General features: G+C 40.9%; 1 protein-coding gene across 5 annotated transcripts; it reads right to left on the bottom strand.

Annotated features, from left to right (window-relative positions):
- Window positions 1–127: 127 nt before the first annotated feature.
- Window positions 128–16,398, bottom strand: ivns1abpa (influenza virus NS1A binding protein a). 5 transcript variants are annotated; one of them, XR_004568444.1, is made up of 16 exons: window positions 11,680–11,899; window positions 7,893–8,163; window positions 7,544–7,683; window positions 6,600–6,769; window positions 6,421–6,496; window positions 6,153–6,326; window positions 5,500–5,625; window positions 3,845–3,955; window positions 3,209–3,350; window positions 2,865–3,089; window positions 2,563–2,684; window positions 2,278–2,404; window positions 1,869–2,000; window positions 1,397–1,570; window positions 924–1,262; window positions 128–885 (listed from the first exon to the last, which is right to left on the bottom strand). XR_004568444.1 is itself a non-coding variant. In XM_034210186.1 (16 exons), exons 4-16 carry the CDS (start codon window positions 7,652–7,654, stop codon window positions 1,000–1,002), a joined length of 1,953 nt encoding a protein of 650 aa, XP_034066077.1. In that variant the 5' UTR covers window positions 7,655–7,683; window positions 7,893–8,163; window positions 9,613–9,735; window positions 11,680–11,877; the 3' UTR covers window positions 892–999. The 5 variants fall into 5 exon arrangements, 4 of the variants coding, with proteins under 4 accessions (XP_034066077.1, XP_034066086.1, XP_034066067.1 ...); XM_034210186.1 differs by lacking the exon at window positions 128–885 and adding an exon at window positions 9,613–9,735 and having other exon boundaries at window positions 892–1,262; window positions 11,680–11,877; XM_034210195.1 differs by lacking the exons at window positions 128–885; window positions 11,680–11,899 and adding an exon at window positions 16,337–16,398 and having other exon boundaries at window positions 892–1,262.
- Window positions 16,399–18,783: the final 2,385 nt, after the last annotated feature.

The raw sequence follows: 18,783 nt of genomic DNA, 5'->3' as shown, positions 1-18,783 counted from the left end.
TTAAAATGTTAAAACCGTCCTGGCATAGTTACTTTAAGATTGGTATAAACAATGGAATCAGGTGTGGCAAAGTGATTGTCCATTATCACTTAATGACATACATTCAGAGAGTAGGCTGGAGACAAAATCAGATTTAAATGATTTATTAATTAAGAAATGTTACAAATGTGTTAATTCTCGTTTTTAACATTCCCTTCAGAAGAATCTGCCAATGCCTGACACTTTAAAACACAAAAGAGAAATAAGAAACTTCAGTAAACTGCATCTCTACATACATTGATTAGTTCAATCACAATAACAAAAGTTTGGTTAGCAGAAGCATGGTTGTGCGTGTGGTGTGTGTGCACAAAGGTATTACTAAAACTGGCACGATTCATTAACTTCAAGCCATCTGCTACTACTTTTATCAGTAAATCAGCAGTGTATAAAAAAATATAAAAAAGGCCATTTAAGATTCAAAAAAGCAATCCAGCTCGTTTAAAATGACAGAAATAGCCATGAGGTGTTTTTTTTTTCTAACTCGCACTCTCCGAGTAAGGCTTCAAGTTCAAACCACTGACCATTAAATGTGAGCAAAGTAACATTTCTACAAATAAAACCTTCAAAGTCAATGGTCACCATACTGCCACGTTCCAAGTGACCGATAACTGCTAGCTCATCTGAAAACCCTCCAGTGAAAAACCTTTCAACTCTTAAGTTAAAAAGAAAAGCACTAAATGTGTATTAAATGTTGGCATATGACAAAAAATGAGGAAGAAACAAAATATATACAGCACGAAAAACATTGTATGCAATATGCAAAGGCGTCATGTTGCTTTGGGCAACCCCCCCGCCCCCCTCCCTTTTATCCCACCCGCCAAATACAAGCCAGTCTTCACTGAAGACCCCTCATCACAACAATCCCCATCCCCACCCACACAGACAAAACATCACGAAACACGATTACGTCACTAAGCCTGTTAGTTTGGAAAAGTTGAAGCACTGAAACTCCAACCCCCTTCAGTCAGAGAGGGGAGACAGGGTCGTGGTGCAATCGTTCCACTCGTCCGTCTCGGGGTTGTACACCTCCACCGTGTTGAGGAACTCGTTCCCGTCGAAGCCGCCCACAGCGTAGATGGTTTCTCCCAGCATGGCCACGCCCGCGTTGCTGCGGGACGACGTCATGCTACCCAGCATCCTCCACTCGTTGCGGGCGGGGTCGTACACCTCCACACAGCGGAGCGCGTGGGAGCCATCGAAGCCGCCAATAACAAACAGTTTGCCTGGACAGAGGGGGAGACATTGCCATCAACATAATGACAAACAAATAACTTTGTCTGCTTCCTGTTGATTTTTGCACATGATGCTGCCGTAGATCAGCAGCTGATTTAACTGATCATTGTTGTCGTGAGCTGACCTGCATGGACAGCGACAGCGGCCCCCCTGCGAGCCACGTTCATGGGGGCGATCAGGGTCCAGGTGTTGTTCTCGGGGTTGTAGCGCTCCACAGTGTTCAGGCAGTTCCACGACTCCGCCCCTCCGATCACGTACATGAAGCCGTCCAACTCGCACACGGCAGCCTGGTGCCTCCCTGGAAGAAGAAAATGTGATTAATGAATTAAACTTTCTAATTGTTCCTCAGGCTGCAATTATCACACAAGCAAGTCTCTGATGAATAGCTATCCAACTCTTGGTCTTGAATAACATGTTCTCTGAGCTGCAACACCCAGAGGGAATAATTAAAGTGTATGCAAGACAGGAATTTGTTAGATCTCTGAAAAATACATTATTCAGCTTTATGCTTGAGGTTAGACCATGTTATACATATTCAAATTATATATATATATATATATATTATTACTATATTTTTAGTGCATGTGTAAACGTACTGATGTTGAGGGAGGCACAGTTAGACCAGGTTTTGATCACAGGGTCAAAAGCATCACAGTTCTTCAGGCCCTTCTGCCCGCAGGGGTCCGACCCACCCACAACGTAGAGTTTGTTGTTCAATGAGCAGACACCTTTAAGAACAGAGACGTTGACTGACTGAATTACACCTTTATTTACTCAGGGCAGAAACTCCAACAGTAAAATGGATACAGTATGCAAATACAAAGTTGGACAAGAACCATAGTGAGACATTTGAAACAGAAACAACTATTTGTGGACAATATAAGACAGGAATGAGCTGAATAGTCAAACTAGCTTGATGTTAGCAACAGAGAGGCTACTTGGTATAAGAGTTTTCCTGGATAACACTTTTAAATTCAATTATCAGGTATAGAAGGAGGGACCTACCAGCATTGCAGCGGTTTGTCCTCAGCTCTGGCACTTGAGCCCACTCGTCAGCCTGTGGATCGTACATCTCCCCGCAGCTCAGCTCATCAGAATGTCCATTTGATCCTCCAATCACATACAGCTGACCCTGTGAGGTAGAAATATCAAAATCATTATATTATGACAATTACATTAAGTTAAGAGAATTTAGAAACCCCACTAGTTGCACAGGGAGGCATGCAGTGGATATTTGGATTCCTTGCTCAATGTTCAAAATGTCGCTTCAGGATGAAAATGTAATTGTACCATGAGCACAGCCATCTGGAATCGAGCCCTCGGAGTCCGCATGGGAGCAATGAAGGTCCAGCGGTCCTCTTTGGGGTCGTAACACTCCACAGTCCTCAGACACTCCTCTCTGTTGTATCCTCCTGTGGGAACAAGATAATGTATCACATTCAAGACAGTGGATCCCTGTGGTCATCATTTTGCAATTTGTCCCTGACAATCAAGCCTAGAGAGAAGCATTTATCTTCCCAAGTATCACAACCTCCGTTTAGCTCCAATGACATAGACCTTAGTCATTTGATATAGAAGCGTTTAGTGCTAACCTGCTGCGATGAGTCTTCCGTTCAGGGCCACGGCGCCCAGACCGGAGCGAGCGTAATGCATGGGAGAGAGCGGCTGCTCCTCCAGCTCCTCGGGCTGGGCCTCGAAGCTGAGGCTCTTCATCAGGCAGGGGGTGGCAGAGGGGGAGGTCTGAGGGCTGCTGCGACCGTGCAAGAAGATCACACACAACACACCATCCAGCACAGCCAGACACAGGTAGGTGTGGTCTAGAGGTTTGATTGGAGATCGTTAGAGCCATTCGAGTGTTGAAAAAAGGAGCCTCAATCATGCATAGGATTTAAATAAAACAATATTTCTGAATGTACTGTAGTTCATGTTCACTTACTTGTGGTCTTCTCAGAGGCGATGTACTTCCACTCTCTCCGGCCGGTCTGTTTGGGCGCATTAGCTGCTTGGTTGGAGGGCGACAGGCTTCCCGAGGAGCTGCAGCTCATCTGTCTCTGGGTGCTCTCCCGTACGGGTTTCTTCTGCAAGAGCACAGTGCAGCTACAGAAGCCAAGCTTGCACCACAGGCCCACCAGTGGCCACCACACCAGGTAATCATACCCCCAAACTACGCTCTGATCCAGCTGATCTAATGTAGACGTTTCTTTTGATATCTCACGCCTTCAGAAGCCAACAACACAGCACTGCAAACTACTGTCTCAGACCGCACCACAATCAGATCTAACAGCACACAGTTCAGTCACAAAGAGGGTAGAAATCTGCCCATTCCCAACTGGGGGAGATTAGCATTTAACATTAAAATGTAGTTTTAATATATGCTCAACAGCATAGCTAGGCAGGCATCGTTGCTCATTTGTTTATTCACTGACATTTGTCTTAACATTGTGGAATGAAATGAGCCATATCTACTTCTTGCCAGGCACAGGCTGCGATTACTTTTATGCATGGCCAGGCACACACTGCCAAGCAAAATGAGACTTCATTACAGTGAAGCCAGGCACAAGCTGTTGAGTACCTGCACAAACTGAAGGTGGTCCTCCTCGCCACCAAACACCTCACTGTGCCCATCAATCACCAGCCCTCCATCCACCAGCTTATGGTCAGGTGAGTAGTACAGCGTTTGCACCTGAAACACAAACAGCAACAACATACCCATGTGGCTGTCTTCATGGCAACACACTGAGAACCTCAGCATAACGGGGAAAGGGGGAGGGAAGAGGAGTAGGAGGAAGGGGGCTGTGAAGAGGAAGAGGGGGAAGGGACGAAGGCCTGGATCTTCGGTCACTTGGATTGAAAGCTTCCCTTAAAAACACACACGCTGCTGCATTAAGTGTTCGAGCTCAAGAAGGAATCTGACAGTTTGCATCTAAAAAAAAAAAGAGGGAGCTGATGAAGAATGAGAAGCTGCATCTGGAAAGATCTTCTGTGAAGAATCAAGAGAAGGAGGAGGAGGGGGAGAGGGGGCTGCATGTGGCCCTCTCTCCACCTCTGCTGCTGCTTGGAAACCGGTCTTCTAGCTGAACAAGTTGGTCATAGTGATGGCAGCCACAATGTCCAGGTACATCCAGATGACTAAAGGTGGTGGTGGTGCTGTTGTAACAGCCCTCGAGCTCATTTTAAAAGATACCGATTGATGGATTAAATTCAGGAAACAAAATAAGCATAATAAAATGATCATTTGTGTGGTCCCTTAGTCGACCATTTGAAGGGCAGGTTTTACTGTGGAAACAGATTATCTTGAGAAATGACAGAAAAACAATCTAAATAAAAAATGTAAATGGCCAAAAGGTATTTTAATTTATTCAAATGTGCTGAAAATTCAATTTCAGCTGGATGGTTAATTATTAATTTATTCCAATGTAAGATTTGTTCAATTTAAATGCTTATGTGCAATGCCCAATTTGACTGGTTCTTGATTGTTTCAATGGATAAGTAGGCCGGTATGAGAATATATTGTCATGTGCCAAAGGGCCAATAAACGACTTATTTATCCCAAAGGTTTGGAGGCAATGTATTCTGGTAAATGCACAAATGGGATGCATCTGTATATGTGGCACGGACAGATGGGAGCTCAGTGTTGCGTGGCTGCAAGGAGAGGCAGTAGTGCTCCTCTCCTCCCTCTCTTTCTCAGACTCATTACCCTGGTGGCTCAGTCGTGGCTCTTCAGTCTGGTCTCCTGCTGCTGCTAATAAACCTACAAGAGAGATAAATCAACGGGGAGGAGTGTCTGTTAGTGCTGGAGCAACAAACCTGTTCAGATAGTAAAGTGGCAGTGAATAAAGGGTCACCTCTGTGAGAACCTGTGTTTGTGTGTATCAGAGGAGAAGAGCACTGAGACACTCGTACTCCGATGGGGTTGCACATAAACCAACCACAGACCCAAAAGAGGACAGTGGAAACAAAAAACAAGAGCAAACGCAGCTCTTTTGGGCTCACCTCTAATTTGTAGTATGGTTCAGGGGTACAGAGTTTCTTACTGCAAAAACCTCAACAAACCAGAGGGAACAAAAAGAACAATCCTGACATAGCAGCATGACAATGGCATGCTTTTTCTACTTCAGCCCCCTTAATGACTTCTTAATGTCAAAAACAGGATTCAGAGGGAAGGGAAGGGGCAGGGTGGGAATGAGGATCAGTCTGAGAGTGGAGCCTGCTCGCCCGGGTACTGACCTCCTCCATCAGGCGGTCCAGGTGGTCCCCGTTCTCCCAGAGGCTGCGCTGCACCCAGCTGAGCACCTTGGAGTAGAGCTTGCCATTGCTGGGCAGGGTCAGGTTGTCTTCTAGCATTACTTCTAACTGTAAACACACAAAGGGAATGAAACAGGAGTCAGATACACAGTAGGAATAAAGAGACTCCGTAGCAGAACAATTTAACATAATGACCCCTATTGTAAACTAAACTTCATCTTACTGGCTGATGTTACCATAGGGTCAGGATTAAACATTGTATCCTTACACAAGGACATCAGCAATATTAATGAATAGCATGCATATTTGATTGATCAAATTTGCACTACCTCAACAAGTGAGTTCTGATAAAGTACCTTGCGCAATCCTCATGTTGAACAAAAACATGTACACTATAACCCAACTGGGCTAAGCCTTACTATTGCATATGCCCCCATAAGTCCCCTGCCCTAAATAAATCCTCAGCCGGCTTTACAGAAGGGAAATCTATAAGAGGCACACCTTCCTACTATAGGTCATGTTAATCTCATGTCGGAAAGGTAAAAATACAGAGCTTAATCCAGTGCGTGTTATTCAACTCAAGACCACCAATCCTGGCCAATTTAAATGACATAAGTACACATTTAAGCTAGTACCTTGAGGCGGGGGAGTTTGAGAAAGTCTTCCTGTTCAGACACTTCCAGTAGATGGTCCTGGATGAAGGCGTCCACCTTGGCCAAAACTCTGGCATCTCCCATAGAGCTGGCAAAGTTACGGAAAGAGATGGCGCTCTGGGAATCCATTTTAGAAAGCAGGTAGTCACCACAAATCTGAGAAGCGAGGGACAAGTGGACATTTATTAAAACATCTGTTAAACTGTGTTCCTAAAGGCGTGTCCTGTAATGTAGACCGTTAAAAACATACCTGTTTGACTCGCTCCATCTTGAACCTTTTGGCTGCAGAGTAAACTTCCTTAACTAGTTCTTTATCTGCCTTTAGCCTGTATTACACAGAGAAGACACAACAAGTTAGGGGGTTGTCAACCATTTAAAGAAGTTGAGAATTTTGATATGATAGGATCAGAGGCAAAAGGTGCTACTTACTGGGCAGTATAGGCATAATTGAGCAAGATCTCCACAGCCTCTGGGTCCAAGTCCTCAAAAGTGACATGAGACACTCCGTGAGGCTCAATGTCACTATTAAAGATCTCAAACAGATAGGGACTGCAGCAAGCCAGGACAGCACGGTGAGCCATCAGCTCATGACCACACACCTAATAAAAAGAAGAAGACAAATAATCAGGATGTGTGTAACTTTGTCACAGGTAAACAACTGCTAGAATTGTAGTGTTTGAGCATTTAAGGAAGCTAAAGAAACAAACCCAATATTGGTTGAGAAGCTACACGATGAATAGTTAGAGTTATCTCTTGTTTCCTATTGGCTGCATACGTCTCTCAGAGTTCTGAACTATACAAATGGTGGGAACAGGTTCTCACACTTGAAATAGAGCAACGGAAACATAACAGGAAACATTTAAGTAAATACTTGAGTTTTTTTCTTGTTACTAAATGTGTAAATATTCACACCCAAAAAACCCAGTGAACTAACCAATGGCCAAACAATACATTGAGCTAGGGCTGCTCAATTAAAATCGTATTTTAAATTGCAATTACGATTTTCACTTGCAACGATTATGAAAACAACATAAACGAAATAAAACAATTTTTTTTAAATAAATGATTGGTTTTTCAGTTGAATTGAATGAATCAACTGTTAAAAACATACTGTTCACTTTTTTTCTCCTATAAATGGATGTTTTCAAAGTAAATGGATAATCTTTTTTAATAATCGTGATATCAATTATTGACCCAAATAATCGAGATTATGATTTTTGCCATAATCGAGCAGCCCTACATTGAGCCTAACAGGTTGTAATGATATCTTCTGGGTTTCAAATGGTTTTTGTATTACTTTAAATCTGTTGTCATTTTTGTGATTCACTACGTTGTTGCTAAAAAGGGTAAGTGTGTGTTTGAATTGAGCGTACCTGCAGTCTAACATCGCAGAACTGACCACTCTTTCTCAGAGCGTTCATTTTGGCCACGGTGGAATCCAGGAAACTCTCATCCTCAAAGATCAAATAACCGTTGGGAATCATCTTGGTGAATCTTTTTTTAAATGGTATGCCTGTAGAGCAAAAATAAACATTATTTTTTTTAAAAGTCAGCAATAATACTCAGCAGGCTTGTCTTTTGCACTCTGTCCAACATGCTTTCAGCCATGGAATATTGTAATAGCAGTCTTTATTAATTGATGACAAAAAGAGGATTAGGATTAGTTTCCTGTAATGTGCATTGTGTTTTATAATCAGTCCCATGCATTAGTCATGGCCTTACCGAATAGAGTATATTGCAAATCCAGGGAAGCAGAGTCGAAAGTAGGATACAGGCAAAGCAAACTGAGATCACAGCGGAACTCGAGTCTTCTTTATCCAAGGAAGGTACGTCGTTAGAAGAAATGCCAGTTGACTAAAACAGGCTCGAGTGGAAGGGAGAGGGGGAGCAGCCGCACGGACAAACTATCAGGCTTGAAGCGACTGTAATCAAGTCCTCGGGATCCCGTTGGCTATAGAGTTGTACTTATTCTGTGTTGGTAATACATTATAACCTAGAAGAAAAGGAGAAAACAGAATGGTACACAAGGTTAATTGTTTTTTCCGAGTGGACAGACAGCCTATTCTTGGCACCCATGCAATGCTAGCATGAGTCAGTTCTACCACGCGGTATATCAAGGCAACCTTGCACACGGGATCACATTTGAGAACACAGCCCCCGATTGTGACACTATGTCACAATCGAAGAGAGAGGAGATCCTCCTTTATCTATATTCCACTAGCCGTAAAAAATATTGTTCCAATCAGATGTTCACAGCCAAAATTAACACAACTGACGTGATCCCATGCCAAACAACGTCTCCTCACCGCTATGCCATCTGCAGTGAGAGGCTCGGTGAATAAATTCCACTGCAGGCCCAACAGTTTTATCACTATACCAAATGGGGCAAGACAGACGACAGCAGCTGCCCGCAGTCTGAAATTGTATCCATGTTGCATGTGACCAGGCTTTCATGGACAGATAGCTTTCTGCGAGTGTTCTATATCTAACTCGCATGCATTTCTAATTCATTACAAAAGACTGTGATTTACTTAATTACTGCACAAGTATATAATGCACTGTACGTGCGAGTCAAGGTGCTGCCAGTGGCCCATTCAGTGGAAGCATGTGAATCATTGTGCAATCATGTTTTCAGATAGCTTGGTGTACATGACCTTTAACTTTGAAGTAATATTTAACCTTGCAGGAGCTTGGTCTACGACTGTGTACGACGTAGTTGCAGTGCTAGTATGACAGACAATATCAAAAAATGATCAGCATTATCTTTGTATGCTGTTGAATAATCATCTTATCCACAATCAGATGTCTTAAAGGAAAATCTTGCAAGCCCATGTCTGAATGGCTCCTTTACACTGAAATAATGTTTGTATGTAACTTCAGCTGAAAAACAATCTAGTAATTTTCTTCTGCCATGAGCAATGGCTTATTATCAAATCATCAACAACTACTACACTTTGTACACGAATAAGACAACAGATCTAACCTTCCTCGCAAAATTAAATGCTTTGCCTGTTATCTGAAACTGCCATAAATCCAATACTTAAAATCCCCCACAATGCACAATTAAATGTGTGTGCTGTGCCAAATCAACACCACAACAAAACACTTAAAGCCAATGACCTACTAAACTAAAAACCACACTGTGAATTCAGTAATCATAAAATAATCAGAAGGGGGAATTATGTTCGGAACCGATTACTATCCTCAGCCTGCATTTATTTTGCTAATCATGTGCAGAGGGTGAAAGTTAAACACACACTGAACATCCCGTTTTGCTTAGACGAGTAAAAGGAGGATGTGTAAAACTACCAGACTGCTGGAAAGTATGCCAGAGACTTTATGGGCAAATGCTCTAGCATGATGCCACATGCTAGAATATGGTATTTTTGTATTGCACTGAAAGCTATAATTCATGCTGTGTGTGGACGGAGGAAACACTGACCCAGTTTCTTGTCGTTATGCAACATCTGGCAGAAGACTCTTTGTTAAAGCTCAAAAGCTTGACTCCTCCACATGGCTGGGCTCTACGCTCGCCTGTTGTCTCCTTCCCCCCTCATTTCTCCACCTAACAAAACACTCTGCCAGTCAAGCCACGCCCCCAGCTATCTGGACAATTATTCAATACAGAGTTGGCAACTAAATGACAGCTGTGATTTAAAAATATTTGCTTTTTGTAAAATGATAGGACAATTTTACTCAATGGCCAGTGTGCAGTAGGTGAAAGAAACCAAAAAAGGACATTTTAGGAATGATTTCTGGCTACATCAAAACTGTCATGTTCAGCATTACACGCCGACTATTAAATTGTTTTCTTCTAGGGAATCTGTTGATCTTTTTTTCCATTTGTGTGGACACCGTATTTGGGTCCATAAATCTGAAAACAGGATAATAACTTGTATAGAAATATAAGAACATATAGAAATGTATATTAGGACAAAAAAGGCAGGCAGACTAGGTGAGCTGTAAATGTGGCTCTTAGCTCTTAGGAAACACAGGAGAGAGCACAAAAGGAACCAAAGTGAGACGTTCACAACTTTGTCACAGAGTAGCCCTGAATGTTTTTTCCCTCTCCATTTTTCCATCTGATTAGTCAGTCACAAAAGTGCAGGCCTGTTACTGAACAATCAATGCTTGTTAGACAGCCCTCCAGTGGTGAAGAGAAGCATTGCTGGATATTTCACCCAGTTCTACGGCGTGGAAATTAACAGAGCTACAATGTAACCCATCTTCAAAAAGGTTCTCTTTAAAATTGTGACAATAAAAAAAATGGAGACAGCTGAATTATGCAAAGGTTGTTTGTCTATAGAAAGTAAAATGTTGCATTTTTCCGAGCATGACCACTCAAACGATAATGATGTGTTATTAATCATCTACTGTAAGTCAAAATCATTGAAATTGTTTTCACCTTTTTAATCACTAATCTACAGTAAATTACTTGTACATTTCCCACATGGTTTCCAGCTTCAGAAACGGATTAAAAGCGTAGTAGGTCAAATACTACCATGGCATAGGGCAACCTGCAGCCGGAAGACACTGACTGAAGCACTTAAGGAAATACAAGTTAAAAATCGGCAGAAAACAATAATTTTACTAGAAACTTAATTAAATACAACTAAACCTCGCCAGACACTGTGCCTCGTCGATATTATGTCAAGACTGTTAACAGCCCATACAATCTGACGATGCCACCAAAGGAGGGTGGGTAAAGGACAGGGTGTATACCACTACGCTACCCACCCTACCACCCCCCAATGGGCGAGTCTTACATTTGGACTCCATTCGCTGCAAAGCAATGTCATTCTCCGGCTGTTGCCTCCTCCTCTGGTGGAGTAATGTACCAGGGCCGTGGTGTCTGGCGACGGGCCAGAAATCATACAGCTACATCCCGCCACATGAAACTGGGTCAGGAAGCAGAGCCCACCAAATATTATTATTATCTCGACTTTTATACGGATTACAAAAGCAGGTATACTTTATTAAAAGCGAGATATCGTTTGGCATACCGTTGACGCAAAGCAGTTAGCAACTGAAGAGAGATGGCACGCTGGAAAGCTACTGCATGTTAGCTTTCTAGCTAGACAACCTGCTGCTTAGCTAGGATGGGAAGCCATGAGACAGCCACACCGGTTGATTTAAAAAAAAATCGGACTGTGGCAAATGTATTCGGTCGTTAGCACTTGTCATTGCTCAAAGCTAGGACTGGCTACATGATTTCGTTAGCTTGCAAAATAATTTTATATATTTATATTTTAATTTAATATATATTTGTATATTTAAAAGCTAGCTGCGGTTTGTGACATTGTCTGCGCCAGTAACGTTACATTTGGCATTTCCAGCCGTTTCCACCCTGTACGAGCAAAGACAGCATCTGCCATTCATGTAAAGAATATTTAGCAGAAAGACAGACACATTACCGTCCGTTGTAACCGACGACTGGTCACATTTTAACACCACGTTAAAAATACAACAGCATTTTCCTCTTTGATTTTTTAAGAGAAATATGTCTTACCTGAGGCGTTTGACAGCAAACGATATTAGACATATTTAATGCAAATTCAGAGTTGGTTGGTTCTGGTCAAAGCAAAGACGCAACGCGACTACAGGCACGGCTCTTCGGACTGGTAGTAGATGTCTGCTCCGCTCTGTATGAGAAACACGTCTACTCCGGGCTTGCTCTGACAGAACAGAAAGAATGGCCGGATGGTGACCGTAAAGCGCGCTCCCGACAAAAGCTGTGCGGCCGACACGCTGCCCGTGACCGCCCAGTGGGCGGTCCTACAACACCAGCTCCTCCCCATTTCCCCTGAATAAAATAAGCTATTTTCATTTCAATCTTTATTTCGAACAGATTAAAAAATAACAAATGTGAAAAAACAGAATACCGTATTGTTAAAATACAGTATTTATCCACATTCATGATACAAAAAAAGTCTTCATATTAATAATAATAATAAAAAATCATATGTGTCCGAAAGGGAGTAGGAGTAAGCAAATGTTTATTAATTCCCACCCCTTACTTGATCAATGATTGTCCTTTAAATGTCTACTAGAGTGTTATGGTATGTTATGTTATGTTTATTTGAACAAGACATATAAATGCACAAACACATGAACCTTATATTTAAGGATGTAATTTACCAGGTTTTTGCAGATTGCTATTTTCCACCTGTAGGCCCTGGTTAAGGCTTTATAGGAAGGGGAGATCATTTGGAAATATAAAATAGATTAAAGTTAAATAAACTACAGGATGAGGATGCAGGATGGAAAGAACAAAGTAATGAAAATACATGATAACAATATTTTAAGAGATGAGTGAGGGTCCTCCTCACACTTAAGTATACATTTCTTGGCTAAAATATCATTAAAATAGCTCCTGTCAGATTCAGCAGTACGACTAATGACACTGCAGGGTGGATGCTTGCTGAGCTAAGTCCAACCTGGACTTTGTTCTAACCTCGGACCAGAATTGTTCCTCTGACTTAGCTTATCATGTCTATATGAAGGTCTATATTTTGAATTTTGCATCTCTTGTCTTTTGAATCCATTAGCTGTTTAATTTATGCTGCTACTGAGCCACATTTACTTTGGTTGAGTCATATCCCCCCATTTTCTGTGAGTCATGACAGCACATAAGTCTTTTGATGTCAATTATGAAGGAACATCCAGGCTAAACCCTCTCCACGACTGCACATATGTTGTCTAGAGAAAGAAGGAGCCATTCACCTGCCTTGACTAAATGTACTAGCTCAGTACGTCAGTAAATAGATTAAAGGATAAGAATCACTTCACTGCCAATGCGTCAGCCAGCCTTACCTGCATGGGGAGTTTGTGTGACTGTTGGGTCTGAGTGTAAACTGGTTTGTGAAAGCCTGCCACCAAATGTATGAGATAGTTGTTGACAGAAATGGTCAACTATTGGTATTCATTTTTTAAATTACCAATATGTTTTTTAATCAGTGACGATGTTTCTTAAAGCCTAAACCCAGAAAAATGAATGTATTAGGAAATAAAGCTTTAGGAATTTCTGCACCTATACTGCATGGAACAAAGTACAAACTGATCTTAAGCTTTAAAACAGAGTAATCCCTAATACATTTAGATCTGTGGCTAAATCAAATGAGTCCAGGTGCTCCAGACACAATGAGTCACATTATACGGTAAATATTTTTCCCATTTTTTTTTCCTCCCCCCACCCTCCCGGTCCTACATAGTAAAGTAGATAAATAGGTACAAATAAAGTAATGTAAAAAATAATTAAAAAAAATTAAGAAATAAAGGTTTATAACAATAATACATACAGTATACCTATATACTCACATATATATATACAGACATATACACATACTTACACATATATATGTACATACATATACCCATACATTTACATACACATATACATACATATATACATACACATACTATATACACATAAGTACGTACATGCATGCATAATCAATTAAAAAAAAGTCACCCCTTCCTTCTTAACTTAGTGTCTTTAGTTCAGCTATGTAGGCTATCGCAGAGCCCCAGACAGATTCAAATATTTCTGATGAGCCCCTCAGGTCATATTTAATCTTCTCCAAGTTCAGATACAACATAAGATCTTTAAGCCATAGAGATGCTTTAGGTGCTAATGAGGATTTCCATTCTAGTAGTATTCTTCTAGCTAATAGAGATGGAAAGGCTATACTGTCCTTAGTTTTCCTCCTCATTATTCTTTTGATCATTTTTAATGTTACTCAAATATGTGCTAATCGGAACTCTACTATGGGGCGGCTAATTGTTGGCCTTTTCCCCTGTAAAATAGATTTGTCTCACTGGGACAGACAAATAAATACATAAATAAAATAAAATAGTTACCAAAGCACAAGACCATTAAACTATAGCCTGAGAAGCACTCTGACCATTGTGTTGAAAGCCACGGTGTTAACAACCAAAGCCAGGGGTCCAGTCAACACAGATTAGGTTTATCAACACAAAGTAATCTCTTTATATCAGCTCTTGTGCTGGTATTATTTCCCTGACACGTTGTGTTTCCATCTGTGTGGGGTTGACATTCCTGACAAGGTGAAATAAGTTGTTGCTGGCAAGAAAATAAATGGCAAGTTTCCAAGAATGGCCACCTGTATCATATTTCACCCCGATTTCTTACATAGCCATGTCTATGTGTAGCTGTTGTGGATGGAGTGCCTCCATACAGACATGCCAGGAAACCAACCAGCCCTAATGTCATATCAACAAAATGTTTTCAATAAAACATATCTAAGTAACATACAGTGCGTGCCATTACTGTTGCATCAGAATGCGACTTCCAAACTTTAACTCATGAAGTGCGCACCCCAAATCAGCAAAGCTGACCCTAAGGTGTCTCTCATTCACTCAAATTGTCAGTTTTGTCTTTACAAAAGCTCTTTTAGGATCTGACGTCAGCATTTTCGTGACTGTCAGCCAAGTTGAATAAAGATCCCTGGCACAAAGATAGTCTATCTCCTCAGCACAGCGTCTGGAGATTCAGACAGGGAAGTGGTGATTACAGCTGATGGAGTGCAGCCAACCATCAGCAGCCTAACTTAAGTAGGTGGTATTAGGAATTGGATTTAGACCAAAAAATTGGTAAGTAACTAAATTGACAAACTAAATACAAATATCTAGAATTATATTGCCATATGCCTTTTAGTATAATTAATTAATTCTACAGGCAGATAAAACAAATTGTAATTAATAGTCAGCACATAGCTCAGTGTTGTCGTACATATGTGACAATAAAATCAAGACATCATTTTGGAAGGTGAACATCTTCTCTGAATTAACTAATCTTATCAAGTGTTGAATCTACAGCACAATCCAATGTGAGTGTGAGTGTGTGTGTGTGTGTGTGTGTGTGTGTGTGTGTGTGTGTGTGTGTGTGTGTGTGTGTGTGTGTGTGTGTGTGTGTGTGTGTGTGTGTTTGCTTAGTCATTCCAAGACAAAGGATGCAGCCCTAATTTTGCTGAGTCATATAGTAAACTCTGGCGGCCCATTCATTCTTTCATTCTACAGAGATTTGTGCAATGAGGCTGCAGAAATGTGTTCTGACAAGAACACTATGAATATTTTAGGTATCTGTGCCAGCGGTAACACGTGGCTGGCACTGATGTTTGGACTGAGTTGAGGCAAGCAGGAGGTTTAGGTCTTTAGAATCTGGAGCGGCACCATTACAAATTGTGCTTATTTCACTTTTAATTGAAACACTATAATGCCAAGATTGTCTTATGTATTTACTGATTTTATATTTAGTGAACTTATCTTTTAGAGTCTGCAAGTATTTATATAGGGGAAATATTTCATTTTTCAGTACTTTTAATTTATTGTTCAATATTATTCTTATTCTTCAATGAAAATAGCAGTCTGAGCATCAAAGATGTACGTGCCTAGCAGTCAGAAACTGTTGATATCACCACTTCCCTACCTCTTCAGGGCACTGCAAAATAAACGGTGCCACATGAGCGTGGAGTTACGCAGTCCTCTGATAAGGTACTGATACACTTTGAAAGTTAACCTCATTAACCATTCGTATCGATGTAACAGGGGCAGTGTTCCAGGGGGGGCAGCTCAAAGCTGAAGAGAATGTCATGTTGTTGTAGTTTATTGGCATCCAAGTTGAAGCTTAATGTCTGAGAAAACATCATATGTATTTAACCTCAGGTTGTCTAGATTATTTCCTAGAATTCATTTCAGTTAATACTAATAAACATGCAGAACTCTGTGTTCAGTGTACAGATAGGGCCAGTGGTAATGACGAATGTTACTTGCATCATGAGTTGCCCTCTGGTCTCTCTATTTGCAACACTAGTAACAGGACTAGCCTTACCACATGTGCTTGAGCTACTTTAATAAATGTGAAATGTGATGATAAAGCCAATTAATACTCTCACCAACAAAACAACACTCATTTTCTAATTGTATTGCAATTCTCCTAAGTAAGGAACAAATCAACAATGCACAGTGCACTTCAGGCATACGGGTGTCCACAACAATACATGGAACATTGTCAAGAAGCAAAACAGCAAAAGAAAGTCACATATGATGCTAATGCCACACAATTTCAGCAAGTTTTATGAAAAGAGGGACATGAAAATACCTACAATTATGTTTGTACAAAACGAATAGTGCAAAATGTGTCTCACCTGCTTTTTACATTCCAAGCTGGTTCAGGTTTTTCTGGAAATGTCAAGAAGTCCCTCAGTAAACAACTTTTAAGAGCAACATGAACCAAGGAAGATCAATAGGTCAAAAGATCAAAGAATATCCTATCAACATCTAATGATTGATTGATGCAATTTTTGTGAAATCTTTGTTTGTGTGTGTACATTATTGGATGTTGCGTAAATGAATGAGACAACACATGATCCCTACTGTGCTCATGCTGGTGACACCATGAAAAACATGCAAATCTGAAAACATGTGACAGTGTGTTGGTCTCGGATAATTTTAATCACGGCTACTCCTATCGTCTCTCTCTCTCTCATCTCTTTCTTTTATCCTTCTGTTTTATCTTATGATTTTTCCCTACTCTTTTTTTTGTTGATGATTTCTTTAGATGCTCATTTCTTTGCAACGCCTTAAAAACGTCAGTCATCCTATTTACTCTTTACATCACTAGCCAGTTTTCTCGTTTGTGTTCTCTTTTCCTTATGACTTTTGAAACAGAAGTATCTAAACCTCATGCATACCTTATACAGAGCCAGGAGCAAGTCTTTCTGCGATCAGTTTGTCACAAGAAATAACATTACATTTTAAAAGCTTCACATCAGTGTCAGAGACATCATGTGAAAGCCTCAAGTCAAAACTAAAGGAGTAAACATGGGCGTAGGAAGCATCCTGAATGTGGGGGGGGACATTTTTAATGGGGGGTGTGTGGGTCGCCCCCCACGGGGAAAAAAATAGATTTCCTGTAGTCTGGTGCATTTTAAGGTGGTTTGATACTTTTGTGTGGCTATACTAGCATGAGGAAAATGATGGGTACATTTTGTAATTTCATCCAGTAGTAAAGAAAGGAAACATATTTGATTATTAATTCAGAGCCGTCTTTGAATTAATAAAAAGCAGTTTAAATGCCCATTTGGTACATTTATATGCAACAATAAATATTTGTGAGTGCATTGAGAGACATTGTTGTGGAGAGTCATTTATATATAAATCGCAAAATACATTTGTGAATCCTTCTGTGAGCATTTATTAATATTGAGACTGATCTGACTCCATACAGATGTTAAGTTCACCTCGGAATGGTATCATTGACTTAAATGTTCAAATAAATGTTGCTCTTCCGTCTATATTGGTCATCTGATGCCCCTTGACTATAATACTACAGTTATTACCGGGGATAACTGTAGGCTATTTTTATTATAGCACTTTATCGAGCACTTTGGCTCGACCAAAAATCGTTTATAAATGTGCTATATAAATAAAACTTGATTTGATTTGAAATGTTTCCTGTTCAATATCCCCACTGATTTCCTTAATATTCTGGGATGAGAGTCCACATCACAATTGACTCTAAACTGTCATTTCCCTTTCATCACTCACCTCAGCAATGGACCTCTCTCCACTGTCCCTGTGTTCTGCCTCTGACTCACTCTCAAGCGCCTAGATGTCAAGAGAGGTGGTGAAGTCAGTTTGGTCTTAACCTTCGGTTCTACGTCGGACGTAGAGTTACGCCCAGTTTACGCCCAGCTGGTGCACTCCACTCATGGTGGAGAGATCGGGTTATTCATTTTCCCTGTTGACATGATAAATACTAGTAACCTGGCATTTCGATGCCTTTTCTCATCTAAACTATTCAGTATTTGTGTCTCTCTATCATGACATAAAGACGAAACTCCTCTCCATTAGTGAGACGCCGCCGCCGCCATCACTGTTAACTGATTAACTGCTACCAGCTGATGACTTACTTTCCTCTTCTTTGAAAAACATTTTCTTATGTCCATGTTGTCTGGGGGAGAAAACATATCGAACCAAGAGATCGTCAGCTTTGATTTTCGCTGTATTAACCATTTCCTGAACATTTGGTGTGTGTGCTTTACCTCCGTTACCGGCATCGCTTCATACAACAGATCTGAGTAATCCAACTATGACAACACTCCTTGAACATGCGCGCGCTATGTGAGAATCTGCCTTGGTACAAAGTAGCAGTGAAAACATGGTACGGAGTTTCATTGATTTGGGCATTCTCTCAATAAGCAAGTGGAATGGATTTGATAGTGAAGCACGGACACAGCGCTCTACAAAGTGCGGCGAGTGGAGAGACCAATTCACGGACTTTCACTTTCCACATGGTAAAAGTGGGGGGGACTTGTCCCACCCTCATATAATGGCTGCGACGCCAATAGAGTACATCATTGACCAGTTAGATTCCGGTCAAGCGTTTTAACTTTTAACCAGTGGGCCTCCAGAGAGGAAGTGTTTCATCACTCTGACCCCAGCCACATGTATCCAGTTGAAGCAGAAGTTATTGGCAACTCCACCTGCAACGTCACATAAATAATGGTACTTTCTAAAACTATAATACTTATTATGTCCGCTAGGGGAGCTGTTTTATTTGTAACTCCTCAAATGTATCAACGAGTACTTC

Source organism: Gymnodraco acuticeps, unplaced genomic scaffold (assembly GCF_902827175.1).
Source record: "Gymnodraco acuticeps unplaced genomic scaffold, fGymAcu1.1, whole genome shotgun sequence".
Taxonomy (NCBI): Eukaryota; Metazoa; Chordata; class Actinopteri; order Perciformes; family Bathydraconidae; genus Gymnodraco; species Gymnodraco acuticeps.
This window is presented reverse-complemented; position numbering and strand designations above follow the sequence as displayed.